General features: G+C 44.5%; 1 protein-coding gene across 1 annotated transcript in view; it reads left to right on the forward strand.

Moving 5' to 3' along the window:
- Positions 1–379: 379 nt before the first annotated feature.
- ahr1b (aryl hydrocarbon receptor 1b) overlaps positions 380–19828 on the forward strand; it is a 33358-nt gene continuing 13909 nt past the window's right edge. Inside the window, exons 1-3 of the mRNA XM_056579850.1 lie at positions 380–1679; positions 3579–3766; positions 17246–17361. Coding sequence (XP_056435825.1) covers positions 1639–1679; positions 3579–3766; positions 17246–17361 — 345 coding nt within the window. The 5' untranslated portion in view covers positions 380–1638. The remainder of the gene's footprint in view (positions 1680–3578; positions 3767–17245; positions 17362–19828) is intronic.

Below are 19828 nucleotides of genomic sequence, written 5' to 3' on the forward strand. Positions count from 1 at the left end.
TTGTGTGTGTGTGTGTGTGTGTGTGTGTGTGTGTGTGTGTGTGTGTGTGTGTGTGTGTGTGTGTGTGTGTGTGTGTGTGCGTTTTAATGTGTGTGTGTAGGGGTTGAGTAGGGGCTCACCGCTTGCCTCTATCAGAGCCGTGACAACATGACCGACAGCAGCCTCAAATCAATACAAGACAGGCAGCAAAGTGGAGCCCCTGAAGCCCCTGCAGAATGGTGGCCTATATCTTTTGGTCCTGTATGTGTCAGGGGCACACAGAGAGTTTGTCTTGGTTCTCTCTTCACAGTTCGGCAACCCCCCCCCCCCCCCCCTCCCCCAGGGCCTCATCCAGTCACAGGACTGCTTGTAGTCCTCTGCATTTCCACTGCTTTTTGTCTGTTGTCAAAACAGCCGATCATAGCGACTCTGTGCCCTGTGTAGTCATGGGTCACTGCAGGTTGAGAATGACTGAAAAGTTATGAAAAATGACTGACCTGCATTCATGAACGACGGTGTTACTTGGCAGTCATGCATTTCTGCCAATTAAATGCTTTGTAATATGCTTTAATCTGGTCAAATGAGCTAAACATAAATATTATCAATATTGAGAGAAATATTACATCCGAGATAAAGGGAAGGTCAGTCTCTCGTCATCATATGAAGCCTCTTCATTGGCTACACGGAGAATGCAGAATGAACATTGGCAATATACCTCAGGTAAAATACTATTGTGTCCCCTTCTGTTGAATGTCACTGCGATGTTAGATGTGAATTCAGCTGGTTACATTATTTAAAAGTCTAACCTCTGACCCACATACAGCAAGGCCACTTAGGCTCAACATAAACCGCTAGTCTATCAACTAGACGCCGATTGGTCGAAAAACCGCACGCGGGGGCGCGCAAGCATGACGCGTCGGCCTGTGTTTCCAGGAGAGATTCTCATATGCCAACGCAGACTCCCATGTCTGAAGAGCCTGCGCGACCCCGTTCAAATCTGTGTCGGACACTGTTGTGCCCGCTAGAGGAATGCGCGTGCCCGGTACCCGGACCTGACGCGTTCAATTGAATTGGTTAAAGCCTTCTTGAGTCTATACAAAATAAGAAAAGTGATTATATTTCTTAATGTGAACGCGTCTTTTTTCTTTCGGTGTTTTTTTTGACGACCGCTGATGGCTACGGTTTGTTTAGCGGGAACCGTTGAACTACGCCGCAAAGTCATTGCAATGTAGAGCAACCTTTTTTCGATGGCGACACTAACTAATGCTGGTTCTTCCCGGGCTTCACGTCCAGCGCTCCACTGAAGCCGCGGATATCCGGCGTCTCATGCACAGACTCGATCTTTTTTGATAGATCAGGACCCGGCCTGCCACTAATAAGATGCTCAGCACCACTGACGTTTTGAAGTCCCTCCATGTTTATATTTTTTAAACTCAATTAGACGACGTTAAATTGTTCTCAGTCATTCATTGAGTTGTATGTGCATTTTATTTTTATTTGCATTGCTGAACGTTGCAGTTTGTTTACGTTCTTGATCTGCGGGATTAGTGTAAGAACAATTCTTTGGTGGCTTTATGTAGCGCAGGGTCGCAGACGCGTCGCTTAAAACATTTTTTTCCAAGGATCATTTGGGGGCTTACATAACCCACAGCCATCACCATGTATGCCGGGCGAAAAAGGAGAAAACCGGTACAAAGAGCGTAAGTACATCTAACAAATTAAATTAAATATTAACTACCTCCTTGGTAAAGGTCTGTCAACCCGATGATGAAGGGATATAATAAAATAGGTAGGCCTACTCTCTCCATCCTCCCTCACCAAATGCCTTGACATCTCTCTTGACATGCAGAATTGTCAATGCAGATAGCCTGTATTTGGATGGATAGATGGATTATTAGATCAAAACATATTGAAGTAAAATAACAATCCTGGATGTGTGGCCTATATTTGTATTGATTTACTGGAAGCTGGAATCGTATCACCTCTGTCCTCTCTTTGACACCGAGTTAATTAGACGCACGTCCACTTGCATTACTTACTCTGAAGCAGGGTTGAATCTGTTGTGTGAAAGTAGAGCAAAAAAGTGTGGAAAGGCGTGTTCATAATATGTTACAATATCGGTCGCCGTTGAAATGGGCCTGCCCACGGAGGCTTGTCAACCTTCAGGATTATGTTTGATATTTTATTTTATATTACTTTTCCATTTATATATTTATAAGCCTACGTTCTGTTATCACCCGAATATTCAATTCGATGGAGGACCTTGAGTACATGGGCCCTCCGAAGAGGTCCTGGGCCAGGCTGAGTGACAGCACACCACACAGTTGTTTTAGAGCTAAGCACCAATTAATCATTCCCGAAAGTCAAACACTGTTCTCTTCTTATTTTAATTATATTTCGTGTTCGTTTTTGTCTTGCAAATTAGTGGCATGTTGATTTGCAACATAGTTTGCGATATTTAAATCAATAGGCCTATGTAACAGTGTTCCAGGCCAAATATTCTGAGTATTTGTTTATTTGAAGTTTGGCAGGCTAATGATTCTGTTTTAATGATGGTTTATTAAACGATTTTCATTGAATAGATGTTGATTAAATCAGACATCAGTAGCTATAGCCATATAGGCCCTGAAGCAGCCTATATTGGTTTAAATAGGCCTGCAATCTCCTCTGAGGAGAGCCTATAGACCTATCCATCTCAAATGGATAGCCTTTTCAAAGCAGGAATAAATAACAATGTTATTCATTCGCATTTAGGTAAAAAAATATTGGTAGGCTAATATAGGCTGGTAGACCTTTAGTATTTTTTTTAATAGCCTATAAAGTAATGCCAAAGACCATTGCGTCAACAAGTCGCGCTGAGAGAGGACATCATTGGGTGTTTGTTTTTTCATCACATGGGTGAATGGATATAGCACAATATGAACTAAGTGCACGGCTCATTTCTCATTTAAATTAGGCACGATGAAGCCTTACACGGAGTAAAAAATAGACATTTCTTATATAGCAGTTTGAACTAATGCTATTTTACCCCTTTTAAAATGTTATACATCTGCAGGTGATTCTTTATAAAAAACCTTGGTATATGATGCATGGGCTCTTTATTTTTATTAATTGTTACCTATTGTTGTTTTGTATGACACATGGTAATAGGCTATTTCACTTTTCTATATATTCTTCCAGATTAAATATATACCAGGCTTTATTGTTTTAGATGTGTGAACTGAATCAATATGACACATGTCATTTAACAGAAAATGTGATTTGTTTATGTGATTAATTTTTTCTGGTGGGATTGATAGATCGACTGAACTAACTGACATATATATTTTTTCATATTCGTGTTCTTTGCCCAAGTGTACATTTCTTTTAGGTAGGGCATGTGGCAAAATATTGACTAGGCTTTTGGATAGCATCATAACGTTAAATTAAATATTTAATGTCACTGCTCTTCATGGCTACATCACAAGAAAAATATATCAGTTGGAAGATGTTATTTAGCTGCAATTATCAACCAGCTCTACTAGGAATCCGATATCTCATCATCTAGTCAACTGATCATACTTAACCATCATCTATTTTATGGTGCTTCTATTTTCCAGCGTTAAGCAAGTTTCAAATGAGGGATCCAAGTCGAACCCCTCCAAACGGCACCGAGACCGTCTGAACGGGGAGCTGGAGAGGCTGGCCAGCCTGCTGCCGTTCCCCGAGGAGGTGACCACCAGCCTGGACAAACTCTCCATCCTCCGTCTGAGCGTCAGTTACCTCCGGGCCAAGAACTTCTTCTCAGGTACACTTAGCTGAAGGACCCAGACCCTTACCTTTCCTATGCAACACTGTTTACACAGTGTTAACACTGTTTACATCATCTGTGCACATATATAAAAACAGAGATTTAATTAGGATGGAATTTTAATTTTAATTATATTTTACCTGTTCTGTTATAATATTGTTACATTATAAAAGTATATATTACTTTTATGCTGTTACTGTAACTTCTGTTTTTTGACAAATATAACTTGGATAATTGGAATTTGAATGATAATTTCTTATTTTTAAACAGCAACAACTTCTTATTCGATAAACCTTGCTATTCAACAACAGTAACAACTTCCTATTGCACAAACATAGCCATTCAAGAAAATCAAACAACTTCTTATTCGATAAACTATGTGTATTGGAGAACAGAAACAACATCCTATTGGATGAACTTAGCTATTCAATAACAGCAACACGTTTAGTGTATACATTTAGCCATTAAAGAATTATCAAGTTGTTCTAAACAAGAACAACTTTATAAAAGCACAATTGTCTCATCTCATCTTCATCCGCTTATCCAGGGTCGGGTCGCAGGGGGAGCAGCTCAAGCTTTACAAAACAATTGTACTTATAAAAGTACAATTGTTTTCGACAATATTATAATATTATTTGTGAAATGTGCCAATACAGTGTGTGTAAAGAGGTGACACTAAAATTGGTTCCATTATCAGCAGAAAAGGAGGAAGGAAACATTTCCATTATTCCTCATGAGGAGTTTTTCATGTGACGAATATCGAGTGAGTGAGCAAATCGATGGGTTTGAATGTGGTCTAATGGAGTCTACCTTCAGGCCATTCTTCCAGAGAAATGCAGGTTTTGTGTTTGAATGCTCAGTATTGGAGTCCTGGGCTGCATGCTCTAGGTAAAGAACATCCCCCCCCAACCCTGGGCTGGGATGCACTACGCCTACGGAGACGGCAGCCAGCGTTGGCTCTGATAGACTGGGTTTTAAAATTAGTTTAGCAATGATAAGATAAGACAATATCTAACTTTATTAATCCTGAAGGAAATGATTGTGCCACAGATGCCAAAGAAAACATAAGAATGCAAACAACAGGGTAATATATATCAAGTGTTGGTGTAATAATTACACCAGTGCCTCGTAGAATTACAATAAAGTAAGGTACAATTTGTAAAATTAGACAACAAAAATGGCCACGGTTCTTTCAACCGTTAGGAGTGTGTCAAAACACTGGCGCTCCTTGATGGCCCTGTATGTGTGATGTGTTTTCAGACGCTTTCACAACGCATCTTATCAGCTCCAGGGCTGAGGGAGAGCAAGAGAGATGGAGAGAGACAGAGGGAGGGAGTAGGAGGAGGTGAAGAAGAGAGGGAGAGAGAGAGGGAGAGAGGTTGAAGGTGAAGAAGAGAGGGAGAAGATGAAGAAGAGAGGGAGAGAGAGTGAATGAGAGTGAGAAGGAGTGGGAGAGTGAGATAGAGCGCGAGAGAAAGAGTAATAGAGTAAGAGAGAGTGAGAGAGGGGGGGAGGGAGAGGAGGTAGCCAGCCAAGCTTCAAACTATGTCATTCTTAGGGAAAGGCTCTTAATATTTCATCGCAGCCCTGTGTGTGTGTGTGTGTGTGTGTGTGTGTGTGTGTGTGTGTGTGTGTGTGTGTGTGTGTGTGTGTGTGTGTGTGTGTGTGTGTGTGTGTGTGTGTGTGTGTGTGTGTGTGTTTATGTGTGTGTGTATGTGTCTGTCTGTCTAGCTGTCTAGCTGTCTGTCTGTCTGTATCAGTGTGTGTTTGCCACTGCAATGTGTCTTTTGTTTGGCAATAAAGGAGAAAGTGTTGGCTGTGTCCTTTTAAAGAGGGCAATACGGGGGGCTGCATTGTGAAGACATAAGGGGGGCAATAATGGTCCTGCAGCGGACCGGCCTCTCCACCACGGGGAGTGCAGACGTTATTTTAGGCCGGGGACCTCACAAGAGAATGCTGCATTGCGGCCGTCAGATGCGCTCCCTAGCATGAATAATTAAGAGAAAACCCCAGAGTTTAAAGAATTTATGAAATGGAGGGAGAGCAATGTTTGTTTAAGACGACGACTGGCTTTCTGAAATGACTGTTTGGGCTGAGACCGACAGGATACCGCTCCTGTGATAGCGGTGTGTTTAAGGGGAGAGGTAGCGGATGCATGTCTTTTTAATGTGTTGTCTCCGCCCTGAACGTTTTGGTTGGTTTGTGTGTTTAACTGCCAGAGGTAGGTTCGAAAATGTGTTTGAGGACTAGCAACGTTACTCATCCTCCAAAGATTAAAAGACAAGATTGCCGTGACTGTATCGTATCGATAAACTCTGGTGTCCATCATTCAGTTAACATCCGATTTTTGACTGCAATGTGTATGTGAAGACATTATATGAGAGGCAGATTCAAGACTTCCATATTCCCGAGCATATTGAATGATCTAATGGCGCATTGACGTGCCACAATGAATTATTGATCGTGGATGGTAGCATTAATAGGTCAAAGTGTGGCCTATAGACGGTGGCCCGTAGCCTTTTACCTAACTGCATTAACCTACTTACTGGACTGTCCCTAAGTAATTAACGAGCTAAGGGGCCTTTGCGTTAAGGAGGGCGACGCTCCGGGTTATTTCCCAGTACATCTGAAAGCACAGTGCCCATGGCTGGATTTGCTGCCGCTCATGATTTGTTGTATGTAAACAGTGATATAAAAGTCCATGTCAGACTAGGATTAGAATCACCATACCGGGTGGTTGCATCGAGTGCTCGTGGCTCGGGGGGGGGGTGGGGATATTTCTGTTGCCTTCACCGATTGGCTAGAGATTGCACGGCTTGTCCTGACTGGTCAGCGTTGTGTATCGGGTCTTTCTATTGGCCAATCTGTTGGTTATAATAACCCAGTTATGATGCAAGTGTGCCATTATTGAATGATATTATTACATATTGCGTATCTTTGTATGTGTCGTTGTACCGCAAGCTTGCGTTTTGGCCATCTAAGTAATTATTCATGTGTGAGTGGAACAAAGCCTTTGCAGAGATACGTTAATCTGTCGGAAAGTATTATGCAGTCCAGCTGCCATCTTTATCTCTGTCCCATTGATCCTGGACGCTACACAATAATAACCCCTCTCAAATCTGAGCTTTGGAGAGGCTTGGGAGTGCCTTCCTCCAGTGGAGAACTGTGATCGCATCTTTCTCAGCCAGCACTCTGCAAACACTTACCCAGGGCCATTCCTTGACCTTATGTCCATAGTATGAAATGCAATAACAGTTTTCTGTCCATCAAAGAATATCAAAGAAATTATTGTAGAGTTTCTAAGTTTACCATTGTAATCAGAACAACAACCAATCAAAACAAATAACATCAAATGCAGCTATTACGCAGCCTCAAGCCTGTTTCCAATGATCCAATATGGATGAAGTCTCTGTTTCCCCCCCACGTCAATGTGAGTATGTCTTCGATCTGCATTTTTATCGTTGTTTTGGTTGCTTGGGACACTAATGGAAGTCCCAAGAGCTTGGATGGCAGCTCTGTTTTGTATCTGTTTGCCACATTCATGTGTCACCGGCTCCATGTACACTCTCTCTTTCACCCGGTTGCTGCCCGAAAGTGTTACTCCACTTACCAGGCAGGGGGTGAGGACTTTTGTAAAGGCTTGTGAGCAGAACAAATACACACACAATGGCGGCCCCCCCCCCTTCCCAAGTGGCTTGTTGTCCTGGGATAATCCACTGCGGAGAACGGAGGATGCGGTCTGTTAGCAAATTGTAGTCGTATCCCTCTCTCTGTGGAGCCCCCTTTGTAGCACGTGGGCCTCACTGGGGACCCCCTGATGTTCTTTTAAGTGCAAAGTGCTGCTTGTCCAAGGTTGTTCCGCCCCCCGTTCAGCACAGGCAAGGTCAAAGTCAAATAAACAAACCGGAAACGTATCATTAAGAAACAATTGTAAACAATGGAGTGGTTGGACTTCCAGTAAGCCATATATCAATGTCTACACATCCCCCTCCTAAAACCTCAAACCCAATATTTACCTTACTAACTCTCAAATGGTCCAAATATGCAAACCCTGTGTTTCCAGATTTCTAAACACCAGCAAATGAAACGTCAGAATCGAGGTTGACTGATTGTGTGTTGATTGAGTCTGAGGAGGGTTTTCGAGAGGCAGGCTCCATCCTACTCCCATGCCCCCCTCTGCAGAGAGACACGATCCCGGGCGACAGATCTAAGCCATTAAGAAGGCTCCGGGCAGTGTTGGAAGGGCTACCATTACCCCAGAAACAAGCGTCTTTATTGTCCTCATTTTTCTATGTGCCATTCTCCATGCACTCCCCTGGTTTACAGCGAGCAGCACCCCAAGGTGGGATCAGACCGCAGTTAAAGAAATACAATCATTAAAGCAATGGGATAACAAAATAAATATAAGGCAATACTACATACTATTCTGAAATTGGCCATTCTGTTTAATGGTTAATTTTACTTTTGCTACTTATATATTTCAATGCTCATACTTTGTACTTTTACTTTGGGTACATTTTCATAACTTTTACATGACTTATTTTAAAGATCGACGTACTGCATCCACTACTGCTTATACCTTGGTTAACCTCAAGACACCTTTCCCCTCAGCTTTGATTTCTCCCTTCTGATGGTGTCAGAAGGGAGAAAATAGTGGAACCATGAATCAGAACCCCTTTCCTTGGTTGAACTGTGTTCCTTGTTTGCTGGGAGCATTGAACAGTGATAGAGGTGGTTCACGGATCACAGTGTAAACCTGTAAATGAAACAGAGCAGGATCAGATACAACCTCTGGTTAATAATCCAGCGATCATCTCATCGTGTAATTGTTCATGTTGCATCATTGTTGATGCATTTTGCAATACCGTGTACGGTAAATACCGACACAGATTAGGAGGAATAATCTCTCTATGGATTTCAAAAGGATTCATCTGTCTGAGCGTTTCCTGTTAAGTATGTCGGCCGGTGAATAGCAAGGATGTTAGCACTGAGGCAGAGTTGGAAAGAGTGGAAAAAGTGACCAGGAGATTTTGAAGGTCATCGTTACAGTCAGCATTTGCTGTTTTTTGTTGTTTCACTCGCATGATTCCGGGCAGTGACCTAAAAATGACTTACCAAAATGATCACCATGATAATCATTTCCTATGTGGGGACATTTAAAACTTGGTCACACATAAACTTAGTGTAGTTAACTATGTAGTTATGACATACTTTGCTTATTCAACATCACTTCTAAGTGGCTTTGAATAAATGTATGTCTTCTAAATGAATGCATGTTAATATAATATAATGGAGTAACAGCACTTAAACCAACATTCAATGTTGTGTTGTTTGTTTTATGTTCCACTGGATGGTAGTTTTCCTAAAAAAACGAACGTAGTTTTCATAATGTGATCCATTATTATATTGCCATTGTAAAAGTCTTCCGTCACTAGGTAGAGGGCAAACAGGGCTACACGCTATGCAACTCTCTTCAGATCAAGCTAGGCAAATCAAAAATGGATTATGTAAAGTGCTATACACCTAATAGCATGTCGGATATGATATTGTTATGCTCTTTAAACTTCACAATGAACGTTCAAAGGACACTTCATAAAAGCCCTTCTCAAGGTTTGTTTAAACCTTTAAAAATGACAAATGTGAATACTATTTTTCTTGAAACTGAATCCGATCCTTCTGTTTAATGATTTATTCCTTCTCTAAGGACACGGCTAAAGGCCAGTGAAATTCCCAGCAGCTGGAAAACTCTCGCCTGCCATAGCGATAGCATAGTGGGCTTTACGTTGGAGGCTATGGAGAGACGTCATTGGCTGGCTCTACTTCCCTCTATCGCTCTCTCTTTCTGGTCGTACTATGTTGTATATCCTTGTGTACACCGGGATGCTGATTTTGTTACATAAGCTGCCTGGCTCTGGTCGTGGATAGTCTTGTGACATGTCATGGTTCTGTTCTGGTCGGGGGGGGGGGGATCTGGGGGGTGCCAACCCTTCCCCCTCCCCCTCCTCTCCCTGTATTGTCGCTTGTTAGCACGCAGATGAGTGGGTGGAGCTTATGTGCGCTAAGTGATCGGTAGTGGGTCATCCCTTGACTAACCCCCCCCCCTCTCTCTCTGGCTCTCTCTCCGTCCCTCTCTCTCTCTCTCTCTCTCTCTCTCTCTCTCTCTCTCTCTCTCTCCCACCCCTATTGAGCACGGGTTCCTAAGCTGGAACACTCACAGGGTGCTGTGTGGAATGCGGGCTACTGGTTGGGCGGGGTAGGTGTAATCGGGAGTGACCCCTCCCTGCTCCTGCCCAAATCACTTCTCCCCAGCACCCCCCACCTCTTTGAGTCACGGCTCATCAGCAAATGTGCCAACATGTGATTCCGAAAAGCTTGGGAGACTGCATAGCCGCATAGGATGCCTGCTATTGCACTGCATTACTGGCCTGGTTTGTGTGTCCGTGTGTGTTCTTGTTCGGGTTGTGTGGCCATTTTTGTGTGTGTGTGTGTGTGTGTGTGTGTGGGTGTGTGTGTGTGTGTGTGTGTGGCTGTTCTTGTTCGGCTCGTGTGTGTGTGTGTGTGTCTGTGTGTATGTATGTCGGAGTGGGGGTGTGCAGTGTGCGTGCAGCCATGTGTATGTCAGCGGATGCGGGGTCTGTGTGTGCATCGCGTGTTCATTTGCTGCAGTGTGTGTCGGCAGGCAGGCAGGTTGAAGCGTTCTATATTTACCCCGTGAGTCAGAGAGAAAGCCGTTCACTCACACACGGATAGAATAATTCACAAACAGATATGATCACACACACACGCGCGCACACCACCGCAGCTAATGCACAGAGACGCGCGCCTTCTCTCACGCCTTCTCCCGCACCTTCTGCAGTCTCCTGTATGCTCTCTCTCCCTTTCTCTCTCTCTCCCTTTCTCTCTCTCTCCCTTTCTCTCTCTCTCTCTCTCTCTCTCTCTCTCTCTCTCTCTCTCTCTCTCTCTCTCTCTCGCTCTCTCTCTCTCTCTCTCTCTCTATTTATCTCCACCTATTCTCGTGTATAGACAATGGTTTCAGCTTCCTGCAGGGGGGGAATGAGTCGTGGCATTGATCCAAAGTAAACCTTAGCAGCGTCGCCCCTGTCATCCTCCACTATGCTAGCAACAGGTCATCTGGGTGTGGCCAACAGAACCAGAGTATCCGGGGGGGCAGAGGGGGGGACTTTCAAAACTGGGAAGAGAGGGGGGAGAGTGGTCAGGGTGGGGGGGGAAAGGGTTGTGTGTTGGGGGGGGGGTTGCACTTTCACAATAGGCCCCCACATCCCCCAGTGGACTTAATATGTTTTGTTAGTGCCGTCCAAATATAGCACGGCTTCACGGCGGAGACTTGTGCGGTTGTTATTCCGCATGACGTGACAGCAGAGATGTGCAATATGTGGGGTAAACAGAGCAGACGGCTGCAGCTCGCTCTGCACCGCGGGAGACCCCACATCACATGCAATCACTGCTTCAGGAAGGAGGCGGGCCTGGTTTGAAGGTGTTATTAATACCTGGCCAGTGGCCACACATTTTTTAAATAATCATATTTTTCTCATTCAAATCAAATAAATCTTGCTCTGGCCTAAAGAATTCTAAATTCTTCATAGATATTTTGGCTTTAATTTCTTATTATTATTTTATAGTATTAGTCATATCAATAGTTAAAATATATTTTGTTATAATTGTTACAATATTATCATTTTATTTTAATATTCATAATAATACTATTCATAATAATGCTTATTATTTTAATTGTAATTATAATCATGATAATATATTTTATATGCTTCTATAGTAATACTAGTAGTAGTAGTAATAATATATAATTTCTAACAATTCAAATGTATATAATGATAATGAAAAATTGCAATTATTAATAACTATATATATACACACATATTTAAGTGAAGTTTCTCTAAAATGCTGTAATAGATCCTTGACCAGTTCATGTAACATTTGGCCTTGTTCTCTCTGTATTTCTCTATCCTCTTTTCAAAGGAAGGGTCACCCCACACTAAATAGCATGGTGTCGAAAATAAAAACTGCTAAAATGGTTTTGGAATTTGGATCCAATTTGGCTGAAAGCAAAGCCCCATGAAGATACAGATCCCACCCCTCCACCTCTTTCACACAAACACAGCACACATACACACACACAAACACGTACACACACACACACACACACACACACACACACACACACACACACACACACACACACACACACACACACACTCACACTCACACACACACACACACACATATACATAAACACACACATATACACACAAACACAGTTACACCTACACACACAACCACACGTTGTATGAGCCTCGAAAACTCACTTGATACGAATTAGTGCTATTTAGGGATAATGCGTGTGTGTGGTTTTGTTGGTGAATGTGTGTCTGTGTGTGTATGTGTGCGTACGTGCGAGTAGGTTGCACGTTTGTGGGAGTAGAATCCACCTAGTAGCTGCTTCTGTATTCTTGGTAAATCAAAAAAAATGAACAACTAATTGGCCAGACCCGCCCTGTCCCATGATGACCCTCGGGGCGCCATGGGGAAAATAAAATTCCCACTAAGTCCCAAGTCTATGCCGACACAGACAGATAAGTTGTTAGGAAAATAAAAGTCCCACAAGCAGGTTGGGCTGAACAGCCCTTTTGCGAATGTCTAACCTTCTGGGTCATTGCTTGTTTGTCAGATTGACTCAGTCCAATTAGTGAGAGCCAAGTAGAGGCGGTGGAAGGAATTCTTTCAGCCCCGCAACGGTTATCAGAGAACAGCCCACATTCTGCTGCAGAAATGTAAAGCTCTTTTAAAAGCTCTGCATCCCTGTTCAAGGTTATGGCATTTCTGAAGCACATTCACAGGCGCTTCTGGCACATAATCGATGCTTCATATTTCTGCGATGAAAGATTACACAATGAATTAAATGAAAAGAATTTTACGAACCCAGCATGCTGAACAGTTATATATCTACAACCTGTTCTTGGCCTCCCTTGCAGTCATGTGGTTAATGCATTAACTCAGGAAAGCAAGGTTACAATGAAACAAAAGAAACTATGCATGCATTGTGTACGATCAGCAATTATTTCTCATTATTTCTTTATTGAGAAATGCCTGTTTCTCAGAAGATATGACAAGATGTTGATTATTTCTATGCATTACTAATAGGCAAAGTACAGAAATGCTTTCCTAATTCAAATCATTTATGTACAGCTTTTACACCTGTCCAAGCCCTGCAGTGTGGAGATACAAAATATATCCAATCTTTTAAACGATCCGTGTGAGAGTTCGGTACGATAGAAGCACTGTTGAGCCGGCTCCACCCACCTACTACAACGGCCCCGTGGAGTGGAGACGTTTGGATTCCATGTGTGTTCATCACAGCCTTTGTTTGTGGGCTTCTCTTGATTGCCGAGACAAGCATATTTGGGGAAAGCCAAGCTGTTAGATTGAGCACGCCTGAGAGAGCCTTGAGGGAGTCGTCGGGGTTCTGTTTTGCCACGTGTACTCCGTGGCGGTAGAGATGTAAATTTTTCATTATGTTCACTGCTGCCTACTGAAGCCTGACATAAAGATCTGCTATTTACCCCCGCCCTCTGGCCATGCACCGGGTTATGTTTTCCTTTTTTTCATCTGTGTTGGCCCACTTTTATTTATGGATGGCTTGTGCTACTGTAGCCTCACTACTTAGCTGCCACACATCAGTCTTTTTTTTTTTTTGCTGTAATTCCCAAAACGCTGAGGAGAGGCGAGGCAGAGTGGCAGAGCGATGAAGATGATGGGCAGGGTGGATGTGTAGACAGCTCCCCTCGCAGAGCCTCTCTCCTCCAGTCAACGCAGTTCACAGTGAGACCATCGTTGCAGATCACCGATAAAGCTCACTAATTGTTTATTTATCATGAAAAAGTCAAAGAAACAGCTTTTTCCTCTCTCGCTGTGCACCTCTGTGTGTCGCTTCATTTGTATTTCTTTGGGGTTGGGAAAACGAGGCAGGCACTCCGACGTCATTTTAGCATCTCTTTTACCGAACGTTATTTATCGTGGCTTAAGGATTGTGTGTTTCTGTAAAAGATTTCAGCGCAGCACTTAACAAGGCCATCCACAATGGCGTCGATAACAACACAGCTTAGCCAAACAGCTGGCAAGGGAGCAACCAGCTCTCAGGATCACGGTGGTGAGTCGCCCTCATGACATCTCATCGCCATAATGCAGTCACGCTATGGATGTCAGCCGACCATGAAGAGGGACTGGCTGACTAGGCTCTGCATATTAAAGATATGAAAACCTGGGCAATAACGAAGCTGCTTTAGGTTTGATTATTCATAAAGCATAAATGAAGAAAACCAGCCAGCCAGGCCAAAAATACTGTGGGCTGAGATGTTACAAATTGTCCAACTCATCACGGCTGATGCACTGGGATCTATGTGAAATGTATCTTGGGATCAATCCCAATTAACAAACCGTATGGACATATAATAAGAAGAAAGACCATTATAAATGATAAGAAAGACCATTGTCATTGACTGTTGTCAATCAGAAGGGTGTTGAAGCTATGGAGCGGCATCAAGGTGTCCCCATGCGAACAAGGTCAGGGGTGTTCCTGACCAAAAGCCTTGTCCCGTGTGGGGCGGGCCAAGCCAGGTCAAGCTCCCACACAAAGCCCACATTTTCTCCAGCGCAAGACTCCAATGTCACTCATGACACTCTTACCCAACCCTCCTACCGCCTCTCTCCCCTTTCCCTGCTTGTTAACCTCCCTCACGGACAACAAACGCCTCCACAAAGAACTTAGTCATCCAATCATGTCAAGACATCACCCCTGGGGGTCAAGGGTCACCACGGGTCAGGGCCCCGCGCTGCCCGACCAGGTCAGAGATTAACGCGGCCCACCGATGGTCCCTTTCTCATGACATCGTGCGAAACCCCGCACGATGTCATTACCCGTCCCATTGTCACCGGGTCGCTTCTAACGCCAGCGACGCGACGTAGCTGAACGGAGCAGGTTGAACGACCCACGGCTGCCTTAGTGAGCAATCTGCTCTCAGAGGAGACATAATGACATTAAGTCAGTACGTGCGGAGACCCAGGCAAGCGTTCAGTCGGCCGCGGCTGTCTGAGGGTGGAGCCCTTCAGGTTGATTACACACGGGCGACACGGCCTGTTGCAGTGCTAGAGTCCCGGTGTTTTGAACTGTAGAAGGGCCGGTGCTGCGATGGGGAGGTTGTTCAGACAGTAGGAGGCTCAAGTCAGCTGTTTAGCCATCTAGTGGTCGGGGCCATATGCCACACACGCTTTTGTTTTATCCTGATGCGTATTCAAATATTTGTTGGGCGTAGGAACAGTTTCCCTCCCTCTTTGCACACCCCCCCACCACACTCTCTCTCCCCCTTCTCCCTCATGTAAAATGGCTCCTTTACAATAAGCACAATCGCGATGGAGCCTTCTGAACAATTCCAGCAATGAGATTGTAGGAATTGGAGAATCTCATCCTGGGTATGGACGACAGCCGCCGGAGCCGCTGACCAATGATGATGTCAGAAACAAGGAAAATGGGCGGGGCTTAGGAGTGCAGCGGATGGGTTAGCCTGATGGGTGAGCCGCTCTCCGCTAACCGTTAGCGGAGAGAGGGTTGAGAAACTCTGTCAGGGAGTGATTATGGTGGGGGAGGGAGATTGTGGAAGAAATACAGGGAAGGGGGGGGGGTTGAGCTGATAGGGGGGAGGGGGTAAGGGGACGGTTGGGTTGGAGAGCGAGCAAGCGGCATAAGTGCAGATATAGTGACGCCTGAGGGAGTTGTCTCTTCGTCTCACTGTAAAGTGGTGGAAGTGTTTCTTCTGAATAAATAGAGAGAGAGAGGGAGAGAGAGAGAGAGCCTTGACCGCTGCACTGTTCTCCCATGGCCTGTCGACCACGCCGGCGCAAAAGACTGAACAAGAACGATTGCAATAGGATAGAAACGGGAAAAGGGGTTAGAGGTGAAATCTGACGAATAAAATAATTCTGTCACAACAAAAAAATATATGACGATGACGAGAAAATAATTGACCACATAATGAAATACATGAAATGGATTGAAAGTATGGTATATGTTAAAGATGTGAAAATATGGAATTAATTTAAGCATGATTGGATCTTTATTCTTTGAATACATGCATGCTACTGGAATAATAATTTACTTTTAGAATTGTAATATCATTGTAATAGGAAGTGAATTTTTTTTGAGAAAGATGTTGAAAATATGTATCTTAGAATCAATTGTCATATATAACTCCATATTGCTACAGGTGAGACCCTTAATTGATCTGTAACATTTTTTTGCAGCCCTAGAAAAAAAACCTATCCTAACTATAATGATTAAAAAAAAAAAGGCTGTGTTGTATAAATAACCCCAATGACCCAGTTCTAAGCAAATGGTCCACACTGACCTCATGGAAGACACACAACAAAGCCATTCACTTTGGTTTGTTTGTTTGTTTGTTTGTTTATTTGTGTGTGTGTGTGTGTGTGTGTGTGTGTGTGTGTGTGTGTGTGTGTGTGTGTGTGTGTGTGTGTGTGTGTGTGTGTGTGTGTGTGTGTGTGTGTGTGTGTGTGTGTGTGTGTGTGTGTGTGTGTGTGTGTGTGTGTGTGTGTGTGTCTTTTGGCTGTCAATCTGTGATCTGAGAGCATGCCAACGTTGTGTGCTTCTAGTGTCTGGGTGAGCAGCAGGTTGGACGCCGACCGAAAGCTCTGGATCTGGGAGGTGATCGAATATAAAAAGGGGGAGAGGGCGTTGGATGCATGATTCATGAGTTTGGGGCCAGCGTGTTTGGTGTTCCAAGCATAAGGGCTTATGACTTTCACAGCAGTGCTTTGCAAACATTATTACAGGACTAAATCTGTTCCCCCCCTCCCTCCCCCTTCGTCTCCCTCCTTCCCCGACCCCACTGCCTCTCGTCCGACCTCCCCCCCTCTCTCTCCATCTCTCTCCATGCTCTCTCACTCTCTCTATTCATTTTCTCTCTACCCCCTACCTCGTCCAACTCCGTTCCTTTCATACTCCCTGCCCCACTCTCTCTTTCCCTATTTCCCTACCCGCTCTCTTTCTCTCTTTCCCCCCTCTCTCTCCTCCCCGCTCTCTCTCTCTCCCCCACCACTTTCTCCCCTCTCCGTCTTTCTCGCTCCCCCCTATCTCCTCTACCCCATTTTCCCCTCTCTCTCTCTCTCTCTCTCTCCCTTTCTCCCTCCCTCCTCCCCTCTTTTCTCTCCCCCTCCTCCCCTCTCCCCCCTCTCTCTCTCTCATGTCTCCATGCACCCCTCGCTCTCTTCTCCCTCTGCAACCCCCTCTCTCCACTCTTTCTCTCCCATCTCCCACTCCCACTCTCTCTCGCTACTCTCCCTCCCCCTTCCCCTTCCCCTCTCCCTCCCCTCTCTCTCCTCTCCCAACCGTCCTCTCTGCCTCTCTCTCTCTCTCTCTCTCTTTCTCTGCAGTGGCCCTGAAGACCAGCAAATGCAACAGTGTGGTCCCCAGTGGCCCCAGCAGCGACAGCAACGTGGCGGTAGGGCTGTCGGACGCATGGCTGCCAGAAGGAGAGCTGTTGCTGCAGGTCAGTATCAGAGTACACCCACACACACCCTGCAAGTCTGGTTCCCACACATTCTGAATCCTAATTTATTTAAAGGGACTGTAGGTAATAATTAAGAACTATAATTGGAGTCTAATTAGGAAGTAATTACATAGCCCTCAGCTATTAGTGAGTGTTCTTCTCTCTGTGAATATCTTTTCTTGTTGTACTACACCTGCCTCTGCCCAGCCCCTTTACCCCTGCACCGAAAACCGATCACACCTGCTAACATCTGGTTCTTGTCTTGCGTTGGAAAGGTTACATCGAGCATTCATTCCGGGAAGAAAATCCATCTCCAGTAGTTATTGGTATTTATCGTTTCCAGCTACGGTATGCCATGATGGAAACTTGGATAAATGTTCCAGACATTTGCGTGTAAATAGGGAACAACTCAAAAGCATGGCCTCTCTTCCCCTATTGGTTCAGGGAAACCATCTAGTCTGTCAATCAAAGGTGCGTGAATGCAACACTTCTCACTGGACCATTTGTAGTTGTTTACTTTCAGAATGCTGCTCTCATCTGCTCTCTCTCTTAACAAATCACAAATTCTATCTACAGCGGCTTTAATAAAGCGTGTTTCCTTCGAGCAATCTCAACTTCTCGTACAGGACTAAAACAGAACATGCGAGTAGATCTACAAAAACCTTAACTAATTCTAACCAAATCTTTGCACAACATTCAGGTCACAATTGACTTCAAAACTATTCTAAACAATTTAGATATGTATTAATTTTGTTATTTTGTATTATTTCTGTTGTTTTGGTCAAATGTCAAAGGCTGTGAGGGAATTTATTTCAACTTGATATTTGCTGTTTGTTTGGCTTTTCGGAGTGTTTTGGAAACCCACTGACGCCCCTCTCTGACCTCTCTCAAGCTGAAGGGTCTGCTCTGCTCCGGGGGCCCCTGTGAATGGTTGAAGAGCGTTTAGACAAACGGCTCAGACGGACTGCTGGATAAACATGCCATTAGCAATGTTCCTATTGCAATCCTCAAAGCCAAAAGTCTTCTCACCACTGTGAGAAGAAGATGCTCCCACTCACTTTGGATTCCAAAAAGGTCTCCCAAGAACATTTTAATGCATAAAGAAAAGTTCCACAAAATCATCCCAACAACACATTTAAAGACTTAACAGAATGACCACCAACCCTGAAGACAGTTGCACAACTTGAACTGTTGCATGAAGCAACCTGTGCATAGCATTACACTCCGTGTTGCCTCAACAAAAACTAAACAAACACCAGACCGACCCGGTTAAAATAAATCCAGATTCATGCATTCTTGAGCCCAACAGTAATACTGCAGCATGGGAGTGGGTGGGTGTTTGGGGGGGGGGGGGGGGGGGGGGGGAGTTAGCTGTGGCTGCCCAACCATTTGGGAATCTACAGAAATCATTGATTTTCCAGTCCAGTTCCTCCCTATGTGCATCACGCTGGCATTCCAGCAGGGCCCGTAAAAACGGCTGCTCCTGGCTCCGCTTCCCGACCCCATGAGAGAGATTGGGGTTATTGTGATCAACCTTCGCCCATGCATCTCCCAGCCGAGCCGCTAACGAGCTGTGAAAGCTCATTGTTGGGAGCTCCAGTCTCAGGCCGCGAGCGCGCTGGCCCGGGCTCACCGACGAGAGGAGCAGGGAGACAGACAACGACCAGAGAGGAGGAGAACTGGGTCTGCCCAGTACTGCCCGGGAGGAGTGGCGAGCACTTGCGGGATCGTCTGTCTGAACCCTCGGAGACTCAGTGTTTGTTTTAGTCGCCCGCGGCCGCCGCTTCGCTTCCGACAGTCGGTGCATTATGAAAGAGCTGCGGACACGTCTATTATTCACGAGCCCAAGCAGAGGAGACAGACAGGCAGCCGGCCTGGGTTGGGAACGTGGGCTCTGGCTTTCCACCCAGCACTGCGTTTAGTCGATTTCTTTGTAATAATTAAAATCATAATAATACATTTGGCTTATTTAGTGGTTACAATGAAGCAGAAATAGAGATAAAAGGTGAACAAAGTCAAAAGGGAGGGATTATCAGCAGTCAAACAGTAAGAGAAGATAGGGAGAATAAATATTGAAGAACATAGAAACACATTAAGTGATATCAAATACATATTTATGAGATTTACTTGAAAGACTGATGTGCTGGTCAGTGGATTTATTTTTTCCAAAACAAACATCCATTCTGATAATCATTTGTGTTCACTGGTTCCTGCCCATGCTCAGATTAAATCGTTTGCAGCTGTGAGGTCAGTGAGTCCACATGACTAGACGATCGAGCAACCAAGATGGCGTCCTCATTTATGTTGGAAGATGGCAAGGGACTCAATGGCAGTACTAAATAGAGAATCTGTTTATCCCCATTTCCAGTCCTTCATTTGTTTAGCGAAAGCTACTACTCTATTTGCTCCTGGCATTAACGCAACTCATGTGTTTCTTTTGAATGACTTGTAGATGATTGTGGTCAAA

The sequence above is a fragment of the Gadus chalcogrammus genome, chromosome 20 (genome assembly GCF_026213295.1).
Source record: "Gadus chalcogrammus isolate NIFS_2021 chromosome 20, NIFS_Gcha_1.0, whole genome shotgun sequence".
In the NCBI taxonomy this organism is placed as follows: Eukaryota; Metazoa; Chordata; class Actinopteri; order Gadiformes; family Gadidae; genus Gadus; species Gadus chalcogrammus.